This window comes from Uloborus diversus, chromosome 2 (genome assembly GCF_026930045.1).
Source record: "Uloborus diversus isolate 005 chromosome 2, Udiv.v.3.1, whole genome shotgun sequence".
NCBI classification, from domain to species: Eukaryota; Metazoa; Arthropoda; class Arachnida; order Araneae; family Uloboridae; genus Uloborus; species Uloborus diversus.
This window is the reverse complement of record NC_072732.1, coordinates 32749689-32771167: the sequence shown is the minus strand read 5'-3', so window position 1 is coordinate 32771167 and position 21479 is coordinate 32749689. Positions and strand designations below refer to the sequence as shown.

The 21479-nt window shown below is 31.2% G+C and overlaps 1 protein-coding gene across 1 annotated transcript in view; it reads right to left on the bottom strand.

Moving 5' to 3' along the window:
* LOC129235174 (uncharacterized) overlaps window positions 1-21479 on the bottom strand; it is a 71347-nt gene that overhangs the window by 26204 nt on the left and 23664 nt on the right. Inside the window, exons 10-18 of the mRNA XM_054868862.1 lie at window positions 20956-21264; window positions 20441-20629; window positions 16260-16361; window positions 15322-15452; window positions 11670-11819; window positions 5919-6010; window positions 4315-4729; window positions 2463-2621; window positions 1745-1863 (exon numbers count right to left, since the gene is read on the bottom strand). Of these exons, the coding sequence (XP_054724837.1) occupies window positions 1745-1863; window positions 2463-2621; window positions 4315-4729; window positions 5919-6010; window positions 11670-11819; window positions 15322-15452; window positions 16260-16361; window positions 20441-20629; window positions 20956-21264 (1666 nt within the window). The remainder of the gene's footprint in view (window positions 1-1744; window positions 1864-2462; window positions 2622-4314; window positions 4730-5918; window positions 6011-11669; window positions 11820-15321; window positions 15453-16259; window positions 16362-20440; window positions 20630-20955; window positions 21265-21479) is intronic.

The window sequence follows — 21479 nt, the reverse complement described above, 5'->3', positions numbered from 1 at the left end:
TAAAGAGAAAGCGTTCAGATTACCTTTGAAAAATATTAAAAATCGAAGTCTTTAATAATGTGCAATTTTCAACCATTTTTTGTGACATTAGGAATTTTACAGTTCTGATCAGGTAATAAGTCCCTAAATCTCATTTTAGGCAATTTTTGGGCCAGTTAGAGGAGAAAAAGAAAGTAAGTGGCCCTATATTTTGGAAATTTTTCGATTTTAAAGAAATTGAAAAAAAAAAGTTATCTTTGATGAAATTAAGATGGGGGTTGGGGATTGAGTGCTCGCTCTTGATAAATTTCCAAAATTCAAAACCAAACAAAAAAAAAAAAAAAACGCAATTTTAGGCTTTCTTTGGTCAAGGGGGTTTGTCTTCATGCTTCTGGGAGGGGCTTAAGCCCCTTAGCTTCCCCTGTGGGTACGCTACTCTTCGTTCATATCGGCTTTTAGTGTAGTTTGTTTTTGATCATTTTGCCATTATCCCCCCACCTTCAATTGCATCAAATACCCTATAGTAAAAATTGTACAAAATGGTTTAGAGGAAATGGTACAGAGATTAAGAAAATAAGTAGTGAAAGAGTTAATATTCTGGTCATCCGGATAGTCCATACTTTATTTATTTGATAAAAAACAAAATTGAAGTACTTTTCAAGGAATTTCAAAAACTTAAATAATTTTCAAAGACTCCAGAACATTTGAAGTTATTTAAAGCATTTCATTTGCACTTTTCAGTTGTTGATTGCACAGTCTTACAAAATGCTTATAACTTAGTAAAACATACTTTGTTTAAGTTAAAAACAAATGCACAATGAAATAGTTCTCAAAACAAACTTTTTTTCAATCACAAGTAGGGCAGATAATTAAATCGAGTAGCGATGGTGTTATATTTTTTCTCATGCTTAAGATATTAGCAGTCTGCAGTAGAAGTAAGATATAAACAAGCAATAAGAAAAGAACTTCTAAAGTACTGAATTCGGTATTAAGTAAATGGCAAGACATGATGAAACATATCAGTCACAAATATTTATCCTGTAAAAGAATCAGGATTTTTGCATTTGTTACTCAGTTTGTAGCAAAGAGCTGAATTTGGCATGTCTTGGTAACCAAATACTAGTCTAATCTCAAACTAGGGGCCCCCTGCCCTTGGAGAGTCCCCGGCTCGAAATCAATGTAGTGTAAGTTTTATAAAAGGTTTTTCTTTTTTTGGGGGGGGGGGAGGAAAAGTCTACTAAACTGACAAGGAGCCTGCCTTGGCTATGATTTGAATTAGAAAAGAAAGCAGGAAGTCCTAATAAGTGTCTCAATTTCAAGTATGCTTTGCAACTAATAAGAACTAAAATTGCCTTTTCTGTATTTCTTCAAATAGTTCACTCGTTTAATAGTTACAAAATTAAGACTCAAAAACTTATTTTCCCAATTCTGACATTAGAAAGGGAAAAAAAAAATCTTCTGTTTTGTCTTACAAAACACTTGGAGGGGGGGGGGGGCTCTGCTGAAATGCCATTAAATTCAGATTTTAAATCAATTATTAGAAACACTCCTTTTTTTTTTAATTTCTTTATTTTTGAGATGTGCCATTATTGTATGGCATATATTCAAGATTTTTAGCAATGTTAAATTCAAGCAGTCAATAGATAATGTAAATGAAAATTAGTACTAATTAAAAGTTTGCACATAAAAATATTACTTTTCTTTTAATTTTAAAATGATTAAAAGCCTCAAAACACTTAATAAAGAAATACAAAAGTAAAGCTACCTAAATAAAATGAATGTGAGAATGATTATGATAAGTCCAAAGCAGGAGATAGAACACCCAATGAATGTTAAAGTGCTTAAAATCCTCTGATGAATAACTAATATGTCTCCATTACGATCCTGGAAAAATGATAATTAATTAATACATTTTAATCGTAAATAAATTATATTCTAACAAACTACAATAAGAATAACTGAAATTTAGATTTAAAACAGTTATACACTAGAGAGCAAAAATATAACTTAGTTATTAGATTTTCTGAACATGCAACCAAATAAAACAAAGCTTTTCCTTTCTGATTAAGTTGGAGAAAACATTGCTTTCACATGAAATTAATCCTATTAATTGAAAGACTACATTTATTGTATATACCACTCTAAAATACACATAGACTGGAAATCTGTTACAGAAATCATAACAAGTGGAGTAGTTAAATTTTCCCGTGTGAGAATGACAAAAATTCTGTAATGCAAGTATATTTTTAATAAATGTTATTCACACACGCACATATATATAAATGCAATAGAACATTGAATATCCAAGCTAATCAAGACCACTAGTATCTCGGTAGTCCCAATTAGCTCAGCATCTAGTTCCACTAATGATGACAAAAATGACGCCTAGTAAAAAAGTTCATTCAAACTTAGATATTAAAAAACTGATGACAACCAAAAAGGAAGTAAATAATACAAACAGAAAATAGAGCTCAAAATTTTACCAAAACAACAGCAAAACTTGTAAGGTGGTCACATGAACAGTGAAGTATATTATCTCGCAATTCAGAAAAACATCCTTTCCAAGACCAGTCTCCCATACTGTTATTTAATTTCTGATCCCAATGAACACACTTCAGTGAAGACACATTTTCAGCTCTCACCTGTGACAGAAAATAGATTTAGAAATTTTGAGACTGAAATAGCTACGAACACTGCTTATATATTACAACATGAAAAGAAGGCGTAAAATAATTGTTAAGTAACAGAGAGAACTGTTTGTATACATAACAAGTTAATTGAAGTTGATATCTATACACAATTATATACCTTTTAGCAACCATTTTTTGATAATGAATGCTAGGTTAATGCTTTTGGAAAAATTTACTTAGTGTACCATTACAAAAATTTCCATTAACATTTTAAGTAAACAAAATAAACATTAAAAAAGAACAAGAAAAAAACATGATGTAAAAATAATCAACTACCTTTAGATCATTTCCAACATAAAAAAATTCTGTTTAAGGGCGAATTCTATCAGAATTTCACGGTGTCCCATGATCTAGCTCTTCAAACCCAGAAGGTAGATTTTTGCACATGTCAATATGGTCTGATAAAATATCAGATCCCCCATTTAATATATTTTTCCTTTTTTTTTTTTTCATTTCTCTAACTTTTGTGCTTCATTATTCCAAAAGTTTCCAGGAGTATCACCTGCAATAATACTTCTACCCATTTTATGCTCTTTCTTTATTACTCAACCTATTCTCTATTTGGTTTTTGGATATCCTCTGAAACTGTAAGACCCTGTGAAAATGCTCATTGCTACACTAGAGCAAGAGGACTCTTTTATTACAGTTTTATCTATAATGTACAGATTATGATCTATCAATTTCTCATGGAACTGTCAGAAAATTTCCCTGCTTTTGCCTAACATGGTTTAATTTGCACCTGTAAAGTAAATAAACAGCAAGTTGAAAATTCTTAGATCATATAAAAATTTTTAAAAACCATTCCTTACAAATCATAATTCAGGATAGGGCACAATTGGACTGTCTCACTCTGCCCCAACACTGTACCAGACTTAGTCTTTTTCTTCTAATTCAACATTTTAAGGAGTTCATTCATAGTCTATCCTAAACGTTTTTAATGATAATTAGCTACATAAGTAGAGCAATGAAAGTGATCAAGTGGATAAATTTAATTCATGAAAGAAAATGCTATAAATTGATGCATGCAAGAGTCAAGAAAAAGACATATCTTGCCTGAAATCACAAAAATAACGATCATTTAATTGCAAACACAAGCAACAACTTCATATTCCAGAATCCACCTGACCAGTTGCTGCATGGGTACCTAACATCATTTCCAGATTATAACTTAAAATTCAAAAAACTAGCTCTGTCTCACTGTACCAGGCCTCTCACTATGCCCCACACTCCCCTACTAATTACCGAAGTCAAACCACCTGTCACAGAACAGTTTCGCCATAGAACCTATACAAGTTAAATATGAATTATTTGAAACAGATCATGTGAGGCATTCTCAAGAAGAGATGCTTTTCTCTTTCTTCAGACTGTTGCAAAGGATGAGCATAAGTAGCTAAGCTAGTCATTGCATTCCAAATACCTTTGCTTAGTGTTGTGTTTATCATAAACTCACATCATGCTTGCATATGTAGCAGAACATTCTGCAACAAAGAATAAATACTTATTTTTACTCTCCCAATTTTACGCCTAAGTCAGAGGAAAATTTTCTAACAGTGCCAAAGAAAATTTTTATCACAAAGCAAAAATGTGTATTGATGTACACAGTTTCTAAAATCAAAAAAATTAAATGATGCAGACATCAACTTACCACTTCTACTTTAAAAAGCATCTTGATTGGAGGATCTATGTCATACCTAGGTTTTTCTCCCACAAAAACAGTAATTAACGGACTCACAACTTTTGCAGACTCGGTGTAATAAAAATTCTTTCCAATCATAAAGAATACATGATTTTCACCTTCCCTTACACTTTTTGTTACAAAATCTCTAGGTATCTCAACAGCAGCTTCAAAATCTTTCATAGTACTGGCAGCTTCAAAATAAAATGGATTTTCATCAAATGAAAGAATTAAATTTGAATCCATCAGAACAGCAGTTAATGCCACTTTATCCATAGAGCTGTTCAATGAAAATGCACTAACTGCTATATTTTTGGTTGACTCTCGAAAATCACTGTTCTCTAAGTGCATTGACATTATCATAGATTTCACAGAAAGAAGCACTCTGTAATAAATACAAAAACCTCATTAAAATTTGGAATACTGAATTAACTAAATGTGTTACACAAACATACCCAGAAAGAAATAGAAATAAAGGGTGTCCGAAAATTAACACAAGATTTGAATTCGCCACAATTTTTGCTGTGAATTGCTGGCAGCCACGGAAAAAGAACTATTTGACAGCTGGGAGTTTAGGGTTAGTAAAAATGGAGTGTTATGTTATTATACAGCCAGCGAAACAATTCAATCACTGCATGAGGAATTTCCTGTTTGTGTACTCTCTCGTTTCGGTGATATGAATTGTACCCTAGATCGTGTGATTTTACATCATTAGACTCCTCCCTATGGGGTTATTTGAAGTCAAACGTCTATGTCAGCAATCCCACAACCACCTGCGCATTACCTAATTGCGATATCGAGCGCCAATAACAGTAAACTGCTTGACCCGCCCAAACTTTCATTATTTTTCAAATAATTGTTCGATAATGAAAACGCTCCATTTGTAATAACCCTAGACCCTCAGCTGCCAAATTGTTCTTTTTTTTCAAGATTGCCCATAATTTATTGCCAAATTCAAATTTTGCGCTAATTTTGGGACACCCTTTACAATAATGATCTAGAAAAGTAAGATAAAATAAAAAATCAAATAATCAAAAACAATATTTTTGAAAAAATAAATAAAACCAGCATCAGATCTGCAGTTAGAAACTGCTCTAAAAAGTTAAAAAACAATTTTTCGTTGAACACCATTCATACAACATTTAAACATAGCTTTTGAAATCAGCAACAAACGTAAGAAAAAATGATGTGCAACTACATTTTATTTACATTTTTCAGAAAATCCACTCAAAGTAGAGAATGAAACATTTATAATGTTACACAAATAAGTTGTTACGTATACGAAAGCTATTGAAGGACCTAGTTTCATTAAAAATCTACATTTGTTACGGAATTATGGTTACTTATGATTCTATTGCTTTTGTGCTGACTTTAAAAATTGTGTTTAAAAGTAGTACAACCATGGAAAAAAGATATAAGGACACATTGAAAAATGAGTATATTATATTAAAGTAATCATCAATAGTAATAACAACAAAACATTAAAATTAATACATTATTTTTACAATCGATGAAATAATAATAATGTCACAAAAGGAATATAAGGTGAATACAAAAAAAAAAAAAAAAAATACCTGTTAATATCTGCTGTCAATTGCCCAGAATTAATGATATTTGCTGCTTCAATGATGTTGCTGAAGGTTTGTATAACAGGATAAAGAACATCCTATAGTAAAAGATGTTTACAATAAAACTGTTAAAAAAACTTCAGTTTTTTTAATTAAAAAACGTTTTTTAAAGATTTATACCAACAGTTGGAAAATACATTAATTAGAAATCATGAAAAAAGTGTAATTGTTATCTGCTACATTCCCCTTCCGGGGACATATCTCAATCCAGTTATTTAACAGGTAAAAACATAAGGTTTGAGGTACATAACTTAAAATAAGTTACTTGCTCATTTTAAACAAATCAGTAAGAAAAATTATTGACACTTTTTTTTTTTTTTTTTTTTCACAATGTTTTTACTGCCCACATATTTTTCCTGTACTCAAAATTGTTTCTAATCTGAGATTTTTAAGAGTCAGTTTCACATAGACAAATATAATTTATAAGTTGCAATTGAGAAACCAACAATGAAGATCTTATCTCAGAAAAAGTAATAACTCATTTAAAGTAGCCGACACACGTTTGTATCTCAAAAAAAAGGAGCTACCTACCTACGTACATTTACAGTCACTTACTATACACAAAATTTCATATATTCAACAATGTAAGAGATTAAAATAAATAGCAATGCACAGTCCTGGGAGAAACATGATGCATTTGCCCCCCCCCCCAAGCTATCATTTTTCACCCAGCTATCAAGTGCCCTAGAAAACAAGTAAGATGTCAAATAAGATTGATTAGCCTTCTTTTAAATGCTTGCAAAAATGTTCTGGTTATGGGTCATATACATACAAAAAATTAACACTAACTTCAAAATCCTGATTAGAATGTTCAATTTTTGAGTAAATAAATTAGCTCAGAGTAATGAATTAACCAAAATTTCAAAGCCAGCAACATTCTGACCATTTTGGAGCAGGAGATAGTAACAAGGAGCCATCCTTATTTATGGCAAGTTTGTTCACAACTTGACATTCATGGAGAGCCGACATTGAAAAGGCAACAAATGTTTATGTGTTTCAAAGATTTTACATAAATAAGGTTCTTTACAATACAAAACCTTTCAGTAATTCCTTAAAAAAATAATTTGGTTTTGTTAACATTTCTTACTTATGTTAAGGAAGATGGCATTTTATGTGTCACTAAAGCCGTTATTTTATACATCAGATCACCAAAAGCAGTAGCAAAATAGATTGTTCACAACAACGGCAAAAAAGCTATAGAATGTTCTTAACTGAACTTTGGGTATCTATAAAAAAGCTATAATGGGTTAATTTTTGCCAAAATCTAGTAGTTTCAGATCAAATCTATAACCAATATTAAATTCATAGATCATGGGAAAAAAATAAATAAATGAATATATTTAATCATAAAAATGTCAATGCTAATTACATGTATGATAAACATTTTTTGAAACTTGAAGAAGTGAAAATGAACTTCACTTCTGATGATGATGAAGAAGTGCTCAACAAAATTTCATAACTGGAATTTTGTACTGAGCAGAAAAAATAAGTTGAACAACTTTCAAGGTCCTAAATCAGGGGTCTGTCCAGAATTTTGCACAAGGTTCATTTTTTGTGAAAAATCAAATAATTTTGTGAAAAATCAACAAAATTTTGCAAAAAAAATATAAAAAAAATTTTGTTTTGTAAAAACAAAATTTAGACTTTTGAGATGGCGCAAACTGCATCATTGACACTTAAAAGTCGATTGTTTTCCCTCTTTTCTAATGAGAATATCCTCTTGAGTGTTTTTGGAGTATTGGGGGGAGGGGGGCATTGCTCTCTGGGAAATGGGCACCCCTCAAGTATCAGTATTTATATTATACTAGAAATGTTAAATGTATAGTACAGTCGACTCTCACTACAACGCGATTCGACTTACGCAAAACAGCTATAACATGAATTTTTCATGAGTAACAAATTTATAGCTAACACGAATTCAGAGTCCACAACACGAATTGTTTTTGAAGGAAGTATCAGCTTCGTTATTCGTCACTAAATACTGATTTCCGGAATGTTATTACATCCTTTTAGCATCACTGACAGCGAAAGTTCTCACACCAAATTTGTTTACACATTGGGCTGTAAGTGCATCAAAAAACCACTCAATATCTTTCCTTTATCTTTTTTTCATTCTAAATATAAAAGTTGATGAAATATAACGGCATCTTAGTGTGCTGTTTCATCCTAAGTTTGTGAAGATGGGACAAAAAAGAAAGTTTCTGACAAACAAAAAGGGTGTTAAGATTCTTGATATGCTTGACCAACTACAAAAGGTCGACGGTAGCACAACAACAAGTATGAGTGAATCGACCATACATGCAATTAAGAAGCTAAAACAAAAAGATATTCGTAAAAGTTTAGAACTTAGTTTCAATATTGAAGCTTGCAGAGTAATGTCTAAGCAAAGTAAATATTTTGAAAATGAAAGCTGCTCTTGTATTATGAACTGAAGAGATAAGGAAGAGGGACTGCTGCCATAAATGGAAACATTATAAAAGAAAAGGCGGAGCAAGCGTATTTAAAAATGTATTAGGTAACGATCTGATAACGAAGCATAAATCATCATCATCTTAATTTTTCAACTCATAAATATTATTACTGTATCTACTGTACAGTACTGTTATAGTGCAGCATTCTATTATTACTACATACTGTGCGTACCGTATTGTTTTATTTAGGTCTTTCTCTCCCATTGATCATTCATTTTGCGCACCTTTTTATTTTTCAAATACCTATAGTAAAAGTTTAGTCCTTTATGTAAGAATGTAAGAAACTGTAATATACAGTTGAGGAGGTGTTTATAGGTGCCTAAAAGAATTTGTTATGTTTCTAAAAAAAATTGCATAGGTACATTTTTCCACAGCGCAAAATTTTGACTTACGCAAGGAGCCTTGGAACGCATCCCTCGCATAAGTCGGAACTCAAATGTATTTAAAATAATTGTAACAAAGAAATTCAGGCCAGGGGTTCAGCATTTAACTTTTTGACCCAAGACACTGTTAAAGAGCACACAATTTTGTTTAAAACTTATAAACTCTATGATTTTTACAAAAATAGAAAAATATTTTATTTGTTTACCTCTTAACAAAGCGTACTAAATCTCGACAATTTGAAAAATCAGATTCCCATAGCAGATGCAAAGAGATCGCAATTCTCAAAAACAAAAAAGGCATCAAAAGATAAAAAAGGCTTGTAAAATAAATATTTTTGATAAATTAATTTTAGAACTGCATTTTAGAGTCCTATGATAAATATATCATTGATATCTGGACACAGTTGAAGCAAAAAAATAATAATAAATAAATAGAAAATAAACCATTGATTCAGCACTTTAATTTTTGATTCATAAAAGAAAATAGAATTCCGCTTTAAAAACTTAAAATAAGCAGGGGTCGATCCAGGTTTTATTTTTTGGGTCCCCATTTTGTGAAAAGGCAAAATATTTTTGTGAAATTTCGTTATTTTTGTGAAAAAGCAAAATATTTTTGTGAATTTTCTTTATTTTTGTAAAAAAGACCTTCTCGTGATTTTTTTCTTGGAAAAGATTATATTAAAGCATTTTTAGCTGTCGTATCGTTATAGAAAAGCCCTAGACAGGTTTCAGGGGTGATTGCAAGTTCTTGAAGAATACCTGAAAGCTGTCTTAAGAGAAAATGCGCTGGGGGGAGGGGGGAAGTAAGACCCTTAACATTTTATTCGTAATTTAACACCTACATTACATTTATTCTTTTTTACAAATATACATATGCAAGGCACACTTTCTTAAGGTGAAAGTCTCACAACAGATTTCCTGTTTGCCCCTCTCAAATACATTAAGAGCAATGAAAATTGCACATGCTGCTGAACGTAATGATAACTCCTAATAAATACAATATGAACAGACTCAAAGATATCACATATTTCTTAACACAGAAGTGAAATACTCATTAAAGATTCCATGTATGTGTTTGAAAAACTTAAAAGTAATTAAAACCCAAAATAATACTGCACCAGCATTCAGCGTTTAATTTTTTGACTTTTGACGTTCTTACAGTTCGTTTAAAACTTTGCAATTTAATGATGTTAGTAAATATATAAGAAATTTTATTTGTTTGCCTCTTAACAAGGTACAGTAAACATCAAAAATGCGAAAAATTCGTTTACCGTGGCCGATGTAAGGAAATTAAGATCTTCAAAACAAATAAAAATATAAAAACAGCATGTAAAATAATTTTATTTTAAGTAAAGTTATTTTAGAATTGGATTTTGAAACTCAACACAAATTAATACTAAATATATTTTGCGTAATCAAAGTAAAATTTAAGATTTTCCTGAAAACAAGCTACCAATCACAAGTGTCCCTCTCCCGTCCCCCCTCTGACGCTCTCAAGCAAAAACACCTCACGCAGTAAGCAAAAAGATAACATGGGGGAAGGTGGAAGAGGCTCCCGCGTAGATGCGTACACATTTGCGGTTAAAAATATTGTGAAAAGGCTGCCTTTTTATAAATTTTTGTGAAGGGGCTGCTTTTACGACGCGGAATTTTGTGAATGGGGTCGCTTTTGCGATGGGGAATTTTGTGAATGGGGCCGCTTTTGCCATGCGGAATTTAGTGAAGGGGCCGCAAAGCGGCCCCAATTTGGCGCTGGATCGACCCCTGATAAGCGATGTTACAAAAATAAAGAGACTTTTCATTTATTTGCATCCTAATAAAGCAAAGTTAGCTTGAAAAAAGAATAAAATATGATTCTCATATCGGATGTAAAAAAATTGTGTTTTTCAAAAGGTAGGTATCTAAAGAAAAAAATGGTAAATAAAAGAGTTTATTTAAAGTTAATTATCCTTTTTAGCATCGAAAAATCAAATCCATATAACTTTCTCCCAAAATAACAGTAAAACATTGCACCGCCAGGTGTTAAGTGGCGATAAGTTTGAAGTTGGTAAGCCTATCTGAAGCGATCACATTCCCCCCCCCCACCCCTACTATCCTTTGCAGTTCAAATAAGCTCATTTCACTGCATATTATTGTTTATTAAATCATGAGCAGGGAGAAAAGAGCTTATAACACTTTTTCAGAAAAGGGTGACACTTTTTCAGAAAAGTTTGCAACAACACCTCTGCATAAAATAAACAAGCAAAATTATAAACCAAACTGACTTTCAGCTGTTAATTTCTTTCAAAGAAACCAACAACAAGCATGTAATAGTTATTTATCGCTTGCAGGAGCATCACAAGAGAACTGATTCTTTTGTGTGTGTGTGTGTGTGCAAAATTAACAGATTTTGTATAAGTTGATCCCTCTAATTTAACTTTCAAGAAGGTTTCAAACGTTATCGTTTTTATGCACGGAAATATGCTGCGTTATTTTGATTTGAGATTTGCCAATAAACAATTTGAGAAAAATCCATTTTTGTTTATTAAAATTTTCTGAAGGGTCTGTTTGGTTGATCGGGATTTTGTGAAAGGTCTGTTTTGGTTGATCGGATTTTTGTGAAGGGTCCGCCAACGGACCCAAATTTTCTTCGGCCAGACCCCAGTAAAAGATCATAAAAATATAATAAAGATCATTCAAATATAAGTATTTTGTCCCCTCCCCCTTCCGAGGTCCATACATATTTGTCAAAATAAAATAATTACGAAGCTCAACACAGTATTAAATTCAATTTGAAAACAGAATCCAATGAAAGAATATGCATTGAACATTAACACCAGGAAGCATTTTTCAGGAACACTTACCGATTTCTTTTCCACTGGAAATTCAACCATATCTTCCATGATTTCAGCAACATAATGTATGTCCAAAGGTGTTAAGTTTTCTACAGCAGTTGTTAACTGATTTAAATTTGAAGCTATATTCATCAACGAATACCTTTTATTGGAATCTTGCTAAAATAGAATGGAAAAAAAAAGACATTTAAAAAAAACTTGCACAGCAAAAAATAGGTTTTAACTTGTTCTGCTATATTTGAGAGGTTACATTCAAAATAATAACAAGTTACCATTGGGTCAAAAATTCAGTAATAACAGTTACCAAACTAGCGTATGTATTATGATTAAAAGTATGTTATGAGAAATTCAGGGTATTAAAACACTTCACTTGAAACAGTTAAATGGAAAGCTCAATAGAAAATGTTAAAAAAATAAGTAAAAAATATAGTTTTAAAAGCATCTATACTTTATTATGACTGAATTTAATCAAAATACTTTTTCCTAAGAATTTAAAAAATAATAGAAATAATAATGATAAAATTCATCAATAGTTGGGGCAAACTTAAACCTGGCAGCATCAAAAAGCTGTGACTGGGATCTGCATTGCCTTCACAATGCTGTCAGGGTAGGTTTTCCCCAAATACAGTATACCTCCTCTTCTCCTCTTCCCTTAGAAACACTTCAGCTTAATGTTTTTTAAGTGCTCTGATTTCTCCTCCACAGTTGTATTTTAAATAACCATCTTTCTTTTTAAAAAAAATTGTCTTCCATTATATCTGTTTTATTCATATGAATGACTTTATCATTAAAGTCAGAGATATTTGGCCGTAGTTGAAAAACAAGTATTCAATGTGCAAAACTTGACCCTTATGTCGGTTGTTTTATAAATTAGTTTTTATAATTGAAACTCAAGAGCTAGCGTATATCATATTAGTTGCACACCAGTTATTCGCATATAGTAATATGTTAGGCAATAAATAAAACTAAGCAAACACATTTGGTTAATAGTTATAAATTAAAAAACCACTGGTTGTCAGTAGGTTTTCGTAGGTATCTCCTAGGTTTTTACAATTTCGTTCAAGGATCAAATGGTAAAAATCACACATAATAAAAAATTAAAATAAATAAAATAATAAAATAAACATTTCTTGGTCACCTGAACCTGCCTAAATATCATGCCTGCTGTTTTTGAAAGAACACAAACAATGGATTTTAATTGCAAAAAAAAAAAAAAAAAAAACAGGAGAAAACCAATAAATTTTCATTTTAAAAAACAGTAGATTTTTTATTTTAAAAAAAGTAGATTTTAGGTTGAAAATATTTTAGAACTAAACTTAGTCATTAAACTTTACTTGGTTCTGCATTCAATGACATTTGAAAACCTGTACTAAAAATGATCAGAGTTCGTTTAAGCATTCCCAAATTAAGGTTTAAATGAAAATAAACTAATTTTATTTACAAGCCTTTTAACAAAGCTTGCTAACAATCAAATATTTAAAGCACCCAATTTTTAACACAAAAGCAAAAATACCACACTTTTCATCAGAAGTATGAAAATGGAAAAAAGAACTTTTGAATGACAAAAATAATTTTAGAATTTTATTTTAATCAGGCCATGGTGAACATTTTAATCAGAGCCGGATTTGGAAATGTTGAGGGCCTTTGGCAACGAAGGAGTGGAGGTTTGAAAAGATCATCATATTCTCGAAAATATCCGATACTTTGTTTCACCAACTTAAAGGGCTAAATCCTTTCTTTAGGGGTGATTGTGAGTTCATCAAAAAATACCTGAAAGTTTCAAAGCGAGAACGGGGGGAGGGGGGGGGGGTAATCTTTGGCCCCTATTACTTAAGTGCACCTTTGCCGTAGTTTTAAATAGTTCTGAGTCAAAATATTGCGTGTACATTTAATTAAATTTTTAATGGATTACAAAGTTACTTTTGAGCTGGTGTTATACAAATTATCTTGACATTTATCCATCTTAAGGCTCTTGCAGGTATATTTGATGAGTATTATATAATAAAAAAAATTGCAGAGGTAGGGAGATAAAAGCATAACGAAAAAGAACATATACCGGTATTTTCGGACATGAAAATACTGGAAATACGTCCGAAAATACCGGAAGTTCGGTAAAATACCGGACCACAATCACCCCTGTTTCTTCGGTTTAAAAAAAAAAGCGCCCCCATGCAATCTATTGCTAATAGAAAATTATAACAGATTTTTAATGATTTATTCAGAAATCTTTGTTATTATTAAAAAAATGTCAAAAAAAAGGGGGAAAGCGGGAGAAAATCAACGTGTTCAATAGATATTTTCATTAAAAAAATTTCCATTCAAGTCATTTCGCCAAATAATTTTTGAATTTTTAAGCTGAAGAAGCGAGAAGTTGTAAGGATGACCAGCAAAGTTGACCATTTTTCGGATTTTTTTTTTACTTACTTGATTTTTCTTTAACTCATAGGTACAAATTACAAATTAAATGAATAATATATATATATATATATATATATTGCCACTGAATTGCTTGATCAAATAAAAATTGATAGTAAATGGATACTTGCAATCAGGGCTTTTTGATATATTGATAATAATATTACTTTTATGCAAGCATTCTTTGTAGAAATACAAAAAAAAAAGTCTGGGAGAAAAAACCTTAAATTTGCTGACCCGTGAAAGTTAGGACATTTTGTAAAAATTTTACTGCGGGGGCCCTTTGTTGTGGAGGCCCCTGGGCAGTAGCCCCACCTGCCCTCCCCTAAATCCGGCCCTGACATTAATAATTGCCAACATGATTATTAGAACTTTAGGGTAAATTAGAAAAAAAATGTAAAGTAACATCTGATTTGGAGTAAATTTTGAAAATTATATATATATATATATATATATATATATATATATATATATATATATATATATATATATATATATATATATATATGTATATATATATATATATATATATATATTGCATTTAATTTCTTGAGGGTTTGTGGCAGTTTTAAAAATTAATTTAAGCTAAATTATTTTACAAAGCGGAAGAAAATCTTCCACTTCAAGTGGGAAATTGGGACAGCCTAAAAGAGCAAGCAGTCAGCAGGTATGGCATACGTATTTTCTTCAGTTGACCCCTCCCCCCTCCAATTAACCTTATCACCTGTTTTAAGATATAGTTTAGCAATAAAATTCCATCTTAAAATATTGAAAACTTTTGTAACATTAATATGCCTTAGTTATCAAACAACAGTACTTGAAGATGTTCACGCTTAAAATTGAAACCATAGACTACTAGGTCATATTCTATACCAATAGTGCGTAACTTTGAAAGCTTTATGAGTCAAAACAATTAAAAAAACAACAAGGTGCAATAAGTTTTTTTTTTTTTTTTTTCAAGTGCATCCTACAAAGCACTTTGCTCCTTTTCTCAAGCAGATGTAATTTAGCCCTCAAAAACAACTAATTGTAAGATAAACTCACGAGAATTAAATCTATATGTATTTTAAGTTAACTCAAAGTAGGTTTTAAGTTACAACATCAATGAAATATTTATCATGTGTATGCTGTCTGGCAGAAAAGTTTGAGTTTCATATAATGATTTTTTGTGTCGGGAATCAGTTGATTCAGTTCATCTTTTCAAGTTTTTATGAATATTTAAATGAAAATGAGGAAAAAGCATTACATGAGCAAGTTCATAAAGTTTCTTAGTCAATCCAGAATTCAAATACATGCACTGCTCAGTTGAAGAGGACTCCCATTTAGCACCAATGTTAAAGTCTCCTGAACATTTTCTGGTAACAGAATTACCGCTGACTGAAAAATGAAAAATAACTATGGTATACTAAATAAATTTTACCTGCAAAGTCATGTGCAGGTGAATCAAAATGGAATAAGAAGTTTAAGAGTACTTGTGACAGGAGTGCCAGAAAAATGGGATTTATGTCACAAGTACTAGCCTACAAAGATGACAGTTGTAGTTTTAGCTGACACTTTGTACGTCAGCAAAAGATTTTTGATAAAATAACATCAGCAAAATGTAATTGCACGTTTATGTGATTTATAGCATTTTTTATGCCACAGAATTTGAACTAATTGCATTAGAGAAACTTTTTTTCAAAATCTAAATTTGAATGAAATGAGGGGGGAAAATTTAATGGAGCAATGTTTATGTTATCATAAATTTTTAAAAAGATTTCTTAAAACAGGATTTTTAAAATAAAGTTTCATTTGTAATAACCTATTCTGTGTTAACCAAGACAGAAATGAAAAGAACATTTCACAAGCAACCAAGCTGCTGCTGGGAAAAGTGGATCATATGTTGCAGAATATACTAACTATTTTATTGTACAGGCAAAATACCATAATTTTATATGTAATATCCATTTCATTTCATGAACATCAATTTTGCAATACATACAAAAACACTGAAATATATATATATATATAGCATCTAACAGATAGATGAAAAATGTAAGGATAATTCTAAAAATGTAGAAAATTAAAGAAAAAGAAACCATAAATTACATTATTATCAAAGCTAACCAGTTTTTTTTTTTTTTTTTTTTTTTTTTTTTTTTAATGCAAATAATAAATTATAGGGATTTTATTTTCACCACTTACCTGAAACACATAATTTGGTGGGAATAGCATTTTGTCCAATGGCTGTAGATGGCCAAGTAATATCTTGTCCATGAGCTGAAACTTGTTCTTGTGGACAAACCACTAAATTAATAAACAACAAAAATAAGTAAAACACACTGCATTTTAACGATTCAGTTTTTTGTTTTTGTTTTCTTTTTCTGCATAAGAGATTCCATTAATTTTTACAGAATAATGCTTCTGCTAATGCACATATAAATAAGTGCAGTTTTACCACATAGTCATTCAGATTAAACAAATATAACTTTGGGATGTTCCATCTAGAACTTTAGCCCTGTATCAAATCTTGCATGGGCATTGCAAGTCCTGTACGTACCAGCAATGTGTAGAATTCACAGAAGTGTGATTTTGCAACAGTTTCACTTATTTTGAAAACCACAACACAGCTTTTTTTCCAGAATTAATACCAATATCAGTAGTGGAATAGAGACAACATCACAATTTAGCAGGACCATGACAAAAGTAATTTTAAAGAAACAATGGCAAATCACAGTACAAAAAAAAGACCATAAAAAGCTGATGTTTTAAACAACAGTACAGCAAAAGACAGGTTTAGTTGAACCATGACAAGAAATTTAATTTGTAGTCGGTAAGTAATTTAGGATAATATAAGATCATATTGTTGAAGACACATTTCAAAGATAATAATGATTTAGTACATGTGATGAGCAAATGCAGACAGCTTGGATCATTAAGCAACCTGAATAGAACTACTTTAGTTTCTGGGGTTCATCAACAATTGTGAACATAGGGAAGTAGGGTATGTTGAATTTTAATTAACAGTAAGAAACTAGAGTAAATTAGTACTAACCTGTACTTCTAACTGTTATGGTATCTCTTTCAATACCACATATCGTAGACGCATTTTGGTTTCCAAGGATTATAATATCATGAATTTTTTTATAAGTATTCACTTCACTTCCTTCACTAGCATTGAAATGTACATGCAAAAGTATATTGGTACCAGAACTGAAATATTAAAGACTACTATGAGTTTCCAATAGCTGTGAAACACATAAATGAAAGCTTTTTTTTTTTAATTTTTAAGGCATTTTATTTTCTCCATCGAAATAAATTGATAGCTAAAAAAATAAACACATTTTTATTAAAAAATTATTTTATTGCAATTTTGTGAAAGATACATATGTGATAGTATCACATATGCATTATTTACCAAATTGAGAGCATATGGGAATAAGTTATGGAATCTGGAAATTATAACAGAAAAATGCAAATTATTAGAAGCATTTCATTTGGTATCAATTATAATTTTACATGTACTTGAATTTTGCATCCTTCATGATTTAATGCTTTTAATGGTTCAGACTTAAAACTTAAAACATATTTGACAACTTTGAGATAAATATTTGTTACCTTAGACTTAAAAAGTTAATATATTTTTTGAAATTCATTTTTGCAACTTTACAAGTGTTTAAAATCGAACTGTGGTAAATAAAATTTTAATGGCTATAAAGAAATGAAAAAGTATTTTGTATTAAATATTCAGTTTAAATTAAAAAATAACCTAAACTCTTAAGAATAAATCAGATTATAATATTAGGACACAAAATACTTTTATTCATTAATTTTGTGAGAAATTGTTTTCACCAAATGATGTTTGTCCTTCTGAGCTTGGAATTAGTGGTGTGACATCGATGGCAAAACATCGATGTTGAAAAACATCGATGTTAGAAATTAAGACATTGATGGTATTGATACATCAACCAAAAAACATCGATGTTTCCAAACATCGATGTTTTAAAACATCGATCTTTTTATTAATATATAGCATACATTTTTGAGTATACCACACTAATTGAAACAATACAAAAGAATACGTACCAGACAAATATATTGAAAATACTGAATCTCAAACCATGAATATAATTTAATAAGAATAAATTTGCAACATCTTGATATTATAGTAGGACAAAAACTGATAATATAAGACAAGCGCTGATTAATACAAACTAGTTATAGTAATGGGGAAATATTTTCAAACTAAATGATACTAAAAGTAAATTTACATCAAAAAAGAATCTAAGAAAAAATGTATCATAGCACTTACCCTCAGTTGAATGATGTGAAAAAGTTGTGTTAATTATTTTAAAAATATAAAATTAATTCTATCCAGGCCCGGCTCTTGGGGTTGGCGACCTATGCCACCGCCTACAGCAGCAGAGATTAGGGGCGGCCAATTTCATAATGGCAAAATGTAAAGAGGCAAAAAAAATAAGAGGGAAAATGAAAAACTCAAATTAGTTACTTTTTTTTCTGTAGCTCAAAATCAGCAGTACGTGAGAGTATGCTCAATGATTTAAGATAAAAATACATATAGGCTAGGGGCGGCTGCTGTCAACATAGCCGGGGGCTGCAAATCGACTAGAGCTGGCCGCGATTCTAACAATTATTTTTAAGAGCAAGAAATAATGTTCAGCTCCGACAATTTGAGCAATGGCCTTGAACAAGTCCGTTTCTTCCAAGGGAGAGAAATCGGTATGAAGAGGCATTGTTAGGCTTGATTGGGCAACCATTGCAACCCTTTTATTGGCGAGAAAATCCTGTTCCGCTTACTAATAGTTAGGTATATTAATATTGTTCGCCAAATGGGCAATACACTGCCAACTAAATCCACAAATTTATAAGCCGTTTTTTCTCACCCCTATTTCAAGTAATGGAATCGATGAATCAGTCGGGCAGAGGAGCTCAACTTACTAGAGAAGGACAGTATGTGTTGTACTGTTAGTTAATAATTAAACACAAATAGGGAAGTTGCAACCTATTAAATGTTCATATTTTGACTATTGGATATTGTTAATTGACCCTCAAAACTAAAAAATTCACCATGGCCGAATTTTAAAACACTGTGATTGATTTTTAATGAGTTTTTAAAAATCTACACGCAAAAGTGCGCTCTTCTGAAACGTCACGAGGTTACGCCACAGGACATTAATAGGCAGCCTCCCACCGAAGATCCCTTATTTTCGCTAGGGACATTTTGAGCGCACTGATATTTTTATTTTTTCAGAAATTCAATAATCCTTTTGAACACACTATGGAGGTCAGATTCGTTAAAGCACAATCTAAATAATCTTCCTCAAGTAACATCAATGATGATATTCGAATATTTCTGAGAGGATGAGAGGTTTAATGTTCCAGAAACGCAAGGAGTTAAAAGCGAGGAGATAAGCCTTTTACGTTTCGTCTTCGAAGCCAACTTCGAAGCACGTCCTTCGGCTTCTCCCGTATCGGTAGCTTCCTATGCCATTTGACATCACAAGCGTTTGAACTTTAAAAATTAATTTAAAACAAACTACTTATCGTATCGCAAAAATTTTTTCACCTATGATGTTCATACATGTTACTCTATCATATAAAAATAAAATTAAAAAATCAAAAACTTCCCTATTGTCAGTAATAGAGAGGGACGACTTGTTGGGGGAAGTCGATAAGTAACCCCGAATATTGGTGCTGACAATTTGGAGAAAAAGAAGTTTGTTTACTTTGTCCTCCCGAAGCGCATTTCTCTTTTCGCAGACTATCCCACCAGTCAGAGAAACATCTCTTTCCGATGAAACAGAAGTTGCCATCACTATCAAATACTTTAAAGCAACTTTTACCAGCTTTGAGTTTTTAAAGCTATAATTTTCACCGCAGTATCATATAGGATTTTCCTTTAGTTTAGGAACTGGAGCCTTGAAATAGACTGCAAGTTTTGGCACCAGACTACCAGTGTCAGGTTCTTCCAATAGCTTTGGCCTCTACATCACTCTCTAGTTCATCTTCTAATATTTTGTATATTCTTCCCAAAAACCATCCTCTACACAGAAAAATTAATCTTATAAAGTGGGTGCAAAAAATGATTTTTTTTTGGCAATTCCATAAGTAAACTTAATTACCTAGCAAGAAAATTTGAGCAAATTTTATGATAATTTTCAATTAAAATGCAAAAACATCAACATCAGAAAACCATCGAAACCAAAACATCGATGGTCCAAAAACATCGAAAGTAAAACATCGACATCGATGTCGCACCACTACTTGGAATGCAAAGGTTTTAGTTTAAAATAGTTCTAGAAACTAGAATAAATGAAAATTATATGATTCATTTCAAAAACTTTTACGAAATTCTTACTTATCACAAGATACATTTCTTAGTATGACATGCAAGTAGCTTATTGGAAATTTATCTTTCAGAAAATCATCGAAGCATTCCAAAAAGGGATTGGAATGCACCTTTGAGACAACAAGTTCACTCATCATAAATTCAGTGCAGATATTTAAATGTTCTCTTTCTTCTAATTGCATTGAAAGAACAAAAGTGTGGATTCCTAAAAATAAATAATGAAACACTGAAGTTTACTTTCTAACAGTAACAGTCATTGAATGTAAAACAATGCAAAACATCTTTAAACATATATATTTATGTTGACTTAAAAATTTTGAATTCTTAATGCTTAAGAACAAATAATTACAATCTATTAACCAATCTTATTTTTAATAAGAAAGAAAGGGGAAAAAAATGGGAAAATTTTCTGTGCAAAAGCATGTTAAGATATCAAAAGAAAGGTTAGGGGTCAATCATTATATATTGTTCAAAAGAAGGCAGTTTCAGAGCATTATGCATTTGTAGCAAAAACATATTTAAAAGAAATACCTGGAGTCCTATGCAATAATTTTGAAGAGAATATCTTTTGTGTAGAGTTCTTTTGCTCGACTGAACACCAGTAGTATCCTTGATGCTGCAAAATGTTTTTTAAATTGCTCCTTGATGTATACTGATAAGGCAGCCCACATATAGAGTCTGATGAACACAAAATACCATCTTTATACCACACTACACTATCTTTGTTAAACCAGCCACTGGGCACACATCTAAGATCCCCTTGAAGTGTATTAAAATCCTCTTCATTTGATTTTTCCCAAGCATCAATTGTCCTATCTTCAATGTAAGCTTGAGTTGGGCCTTTAAAAAGATTTTTTATATTCATACTAAATACAGACATTATTGTAAAAAAGCAGTCGAAAACTTTGTACTATGGAATGAGTAAAACGACAACAATGTGCATAAAGTACAAATAAAGTAATAAAATAGAGTTAAAAACTCAGCAAACAGCTGTTTTGAGGCTGTCAAATGCAAGCCCCTTCATCAGTGCATAAAAGAAGAATAAAAAGTACACA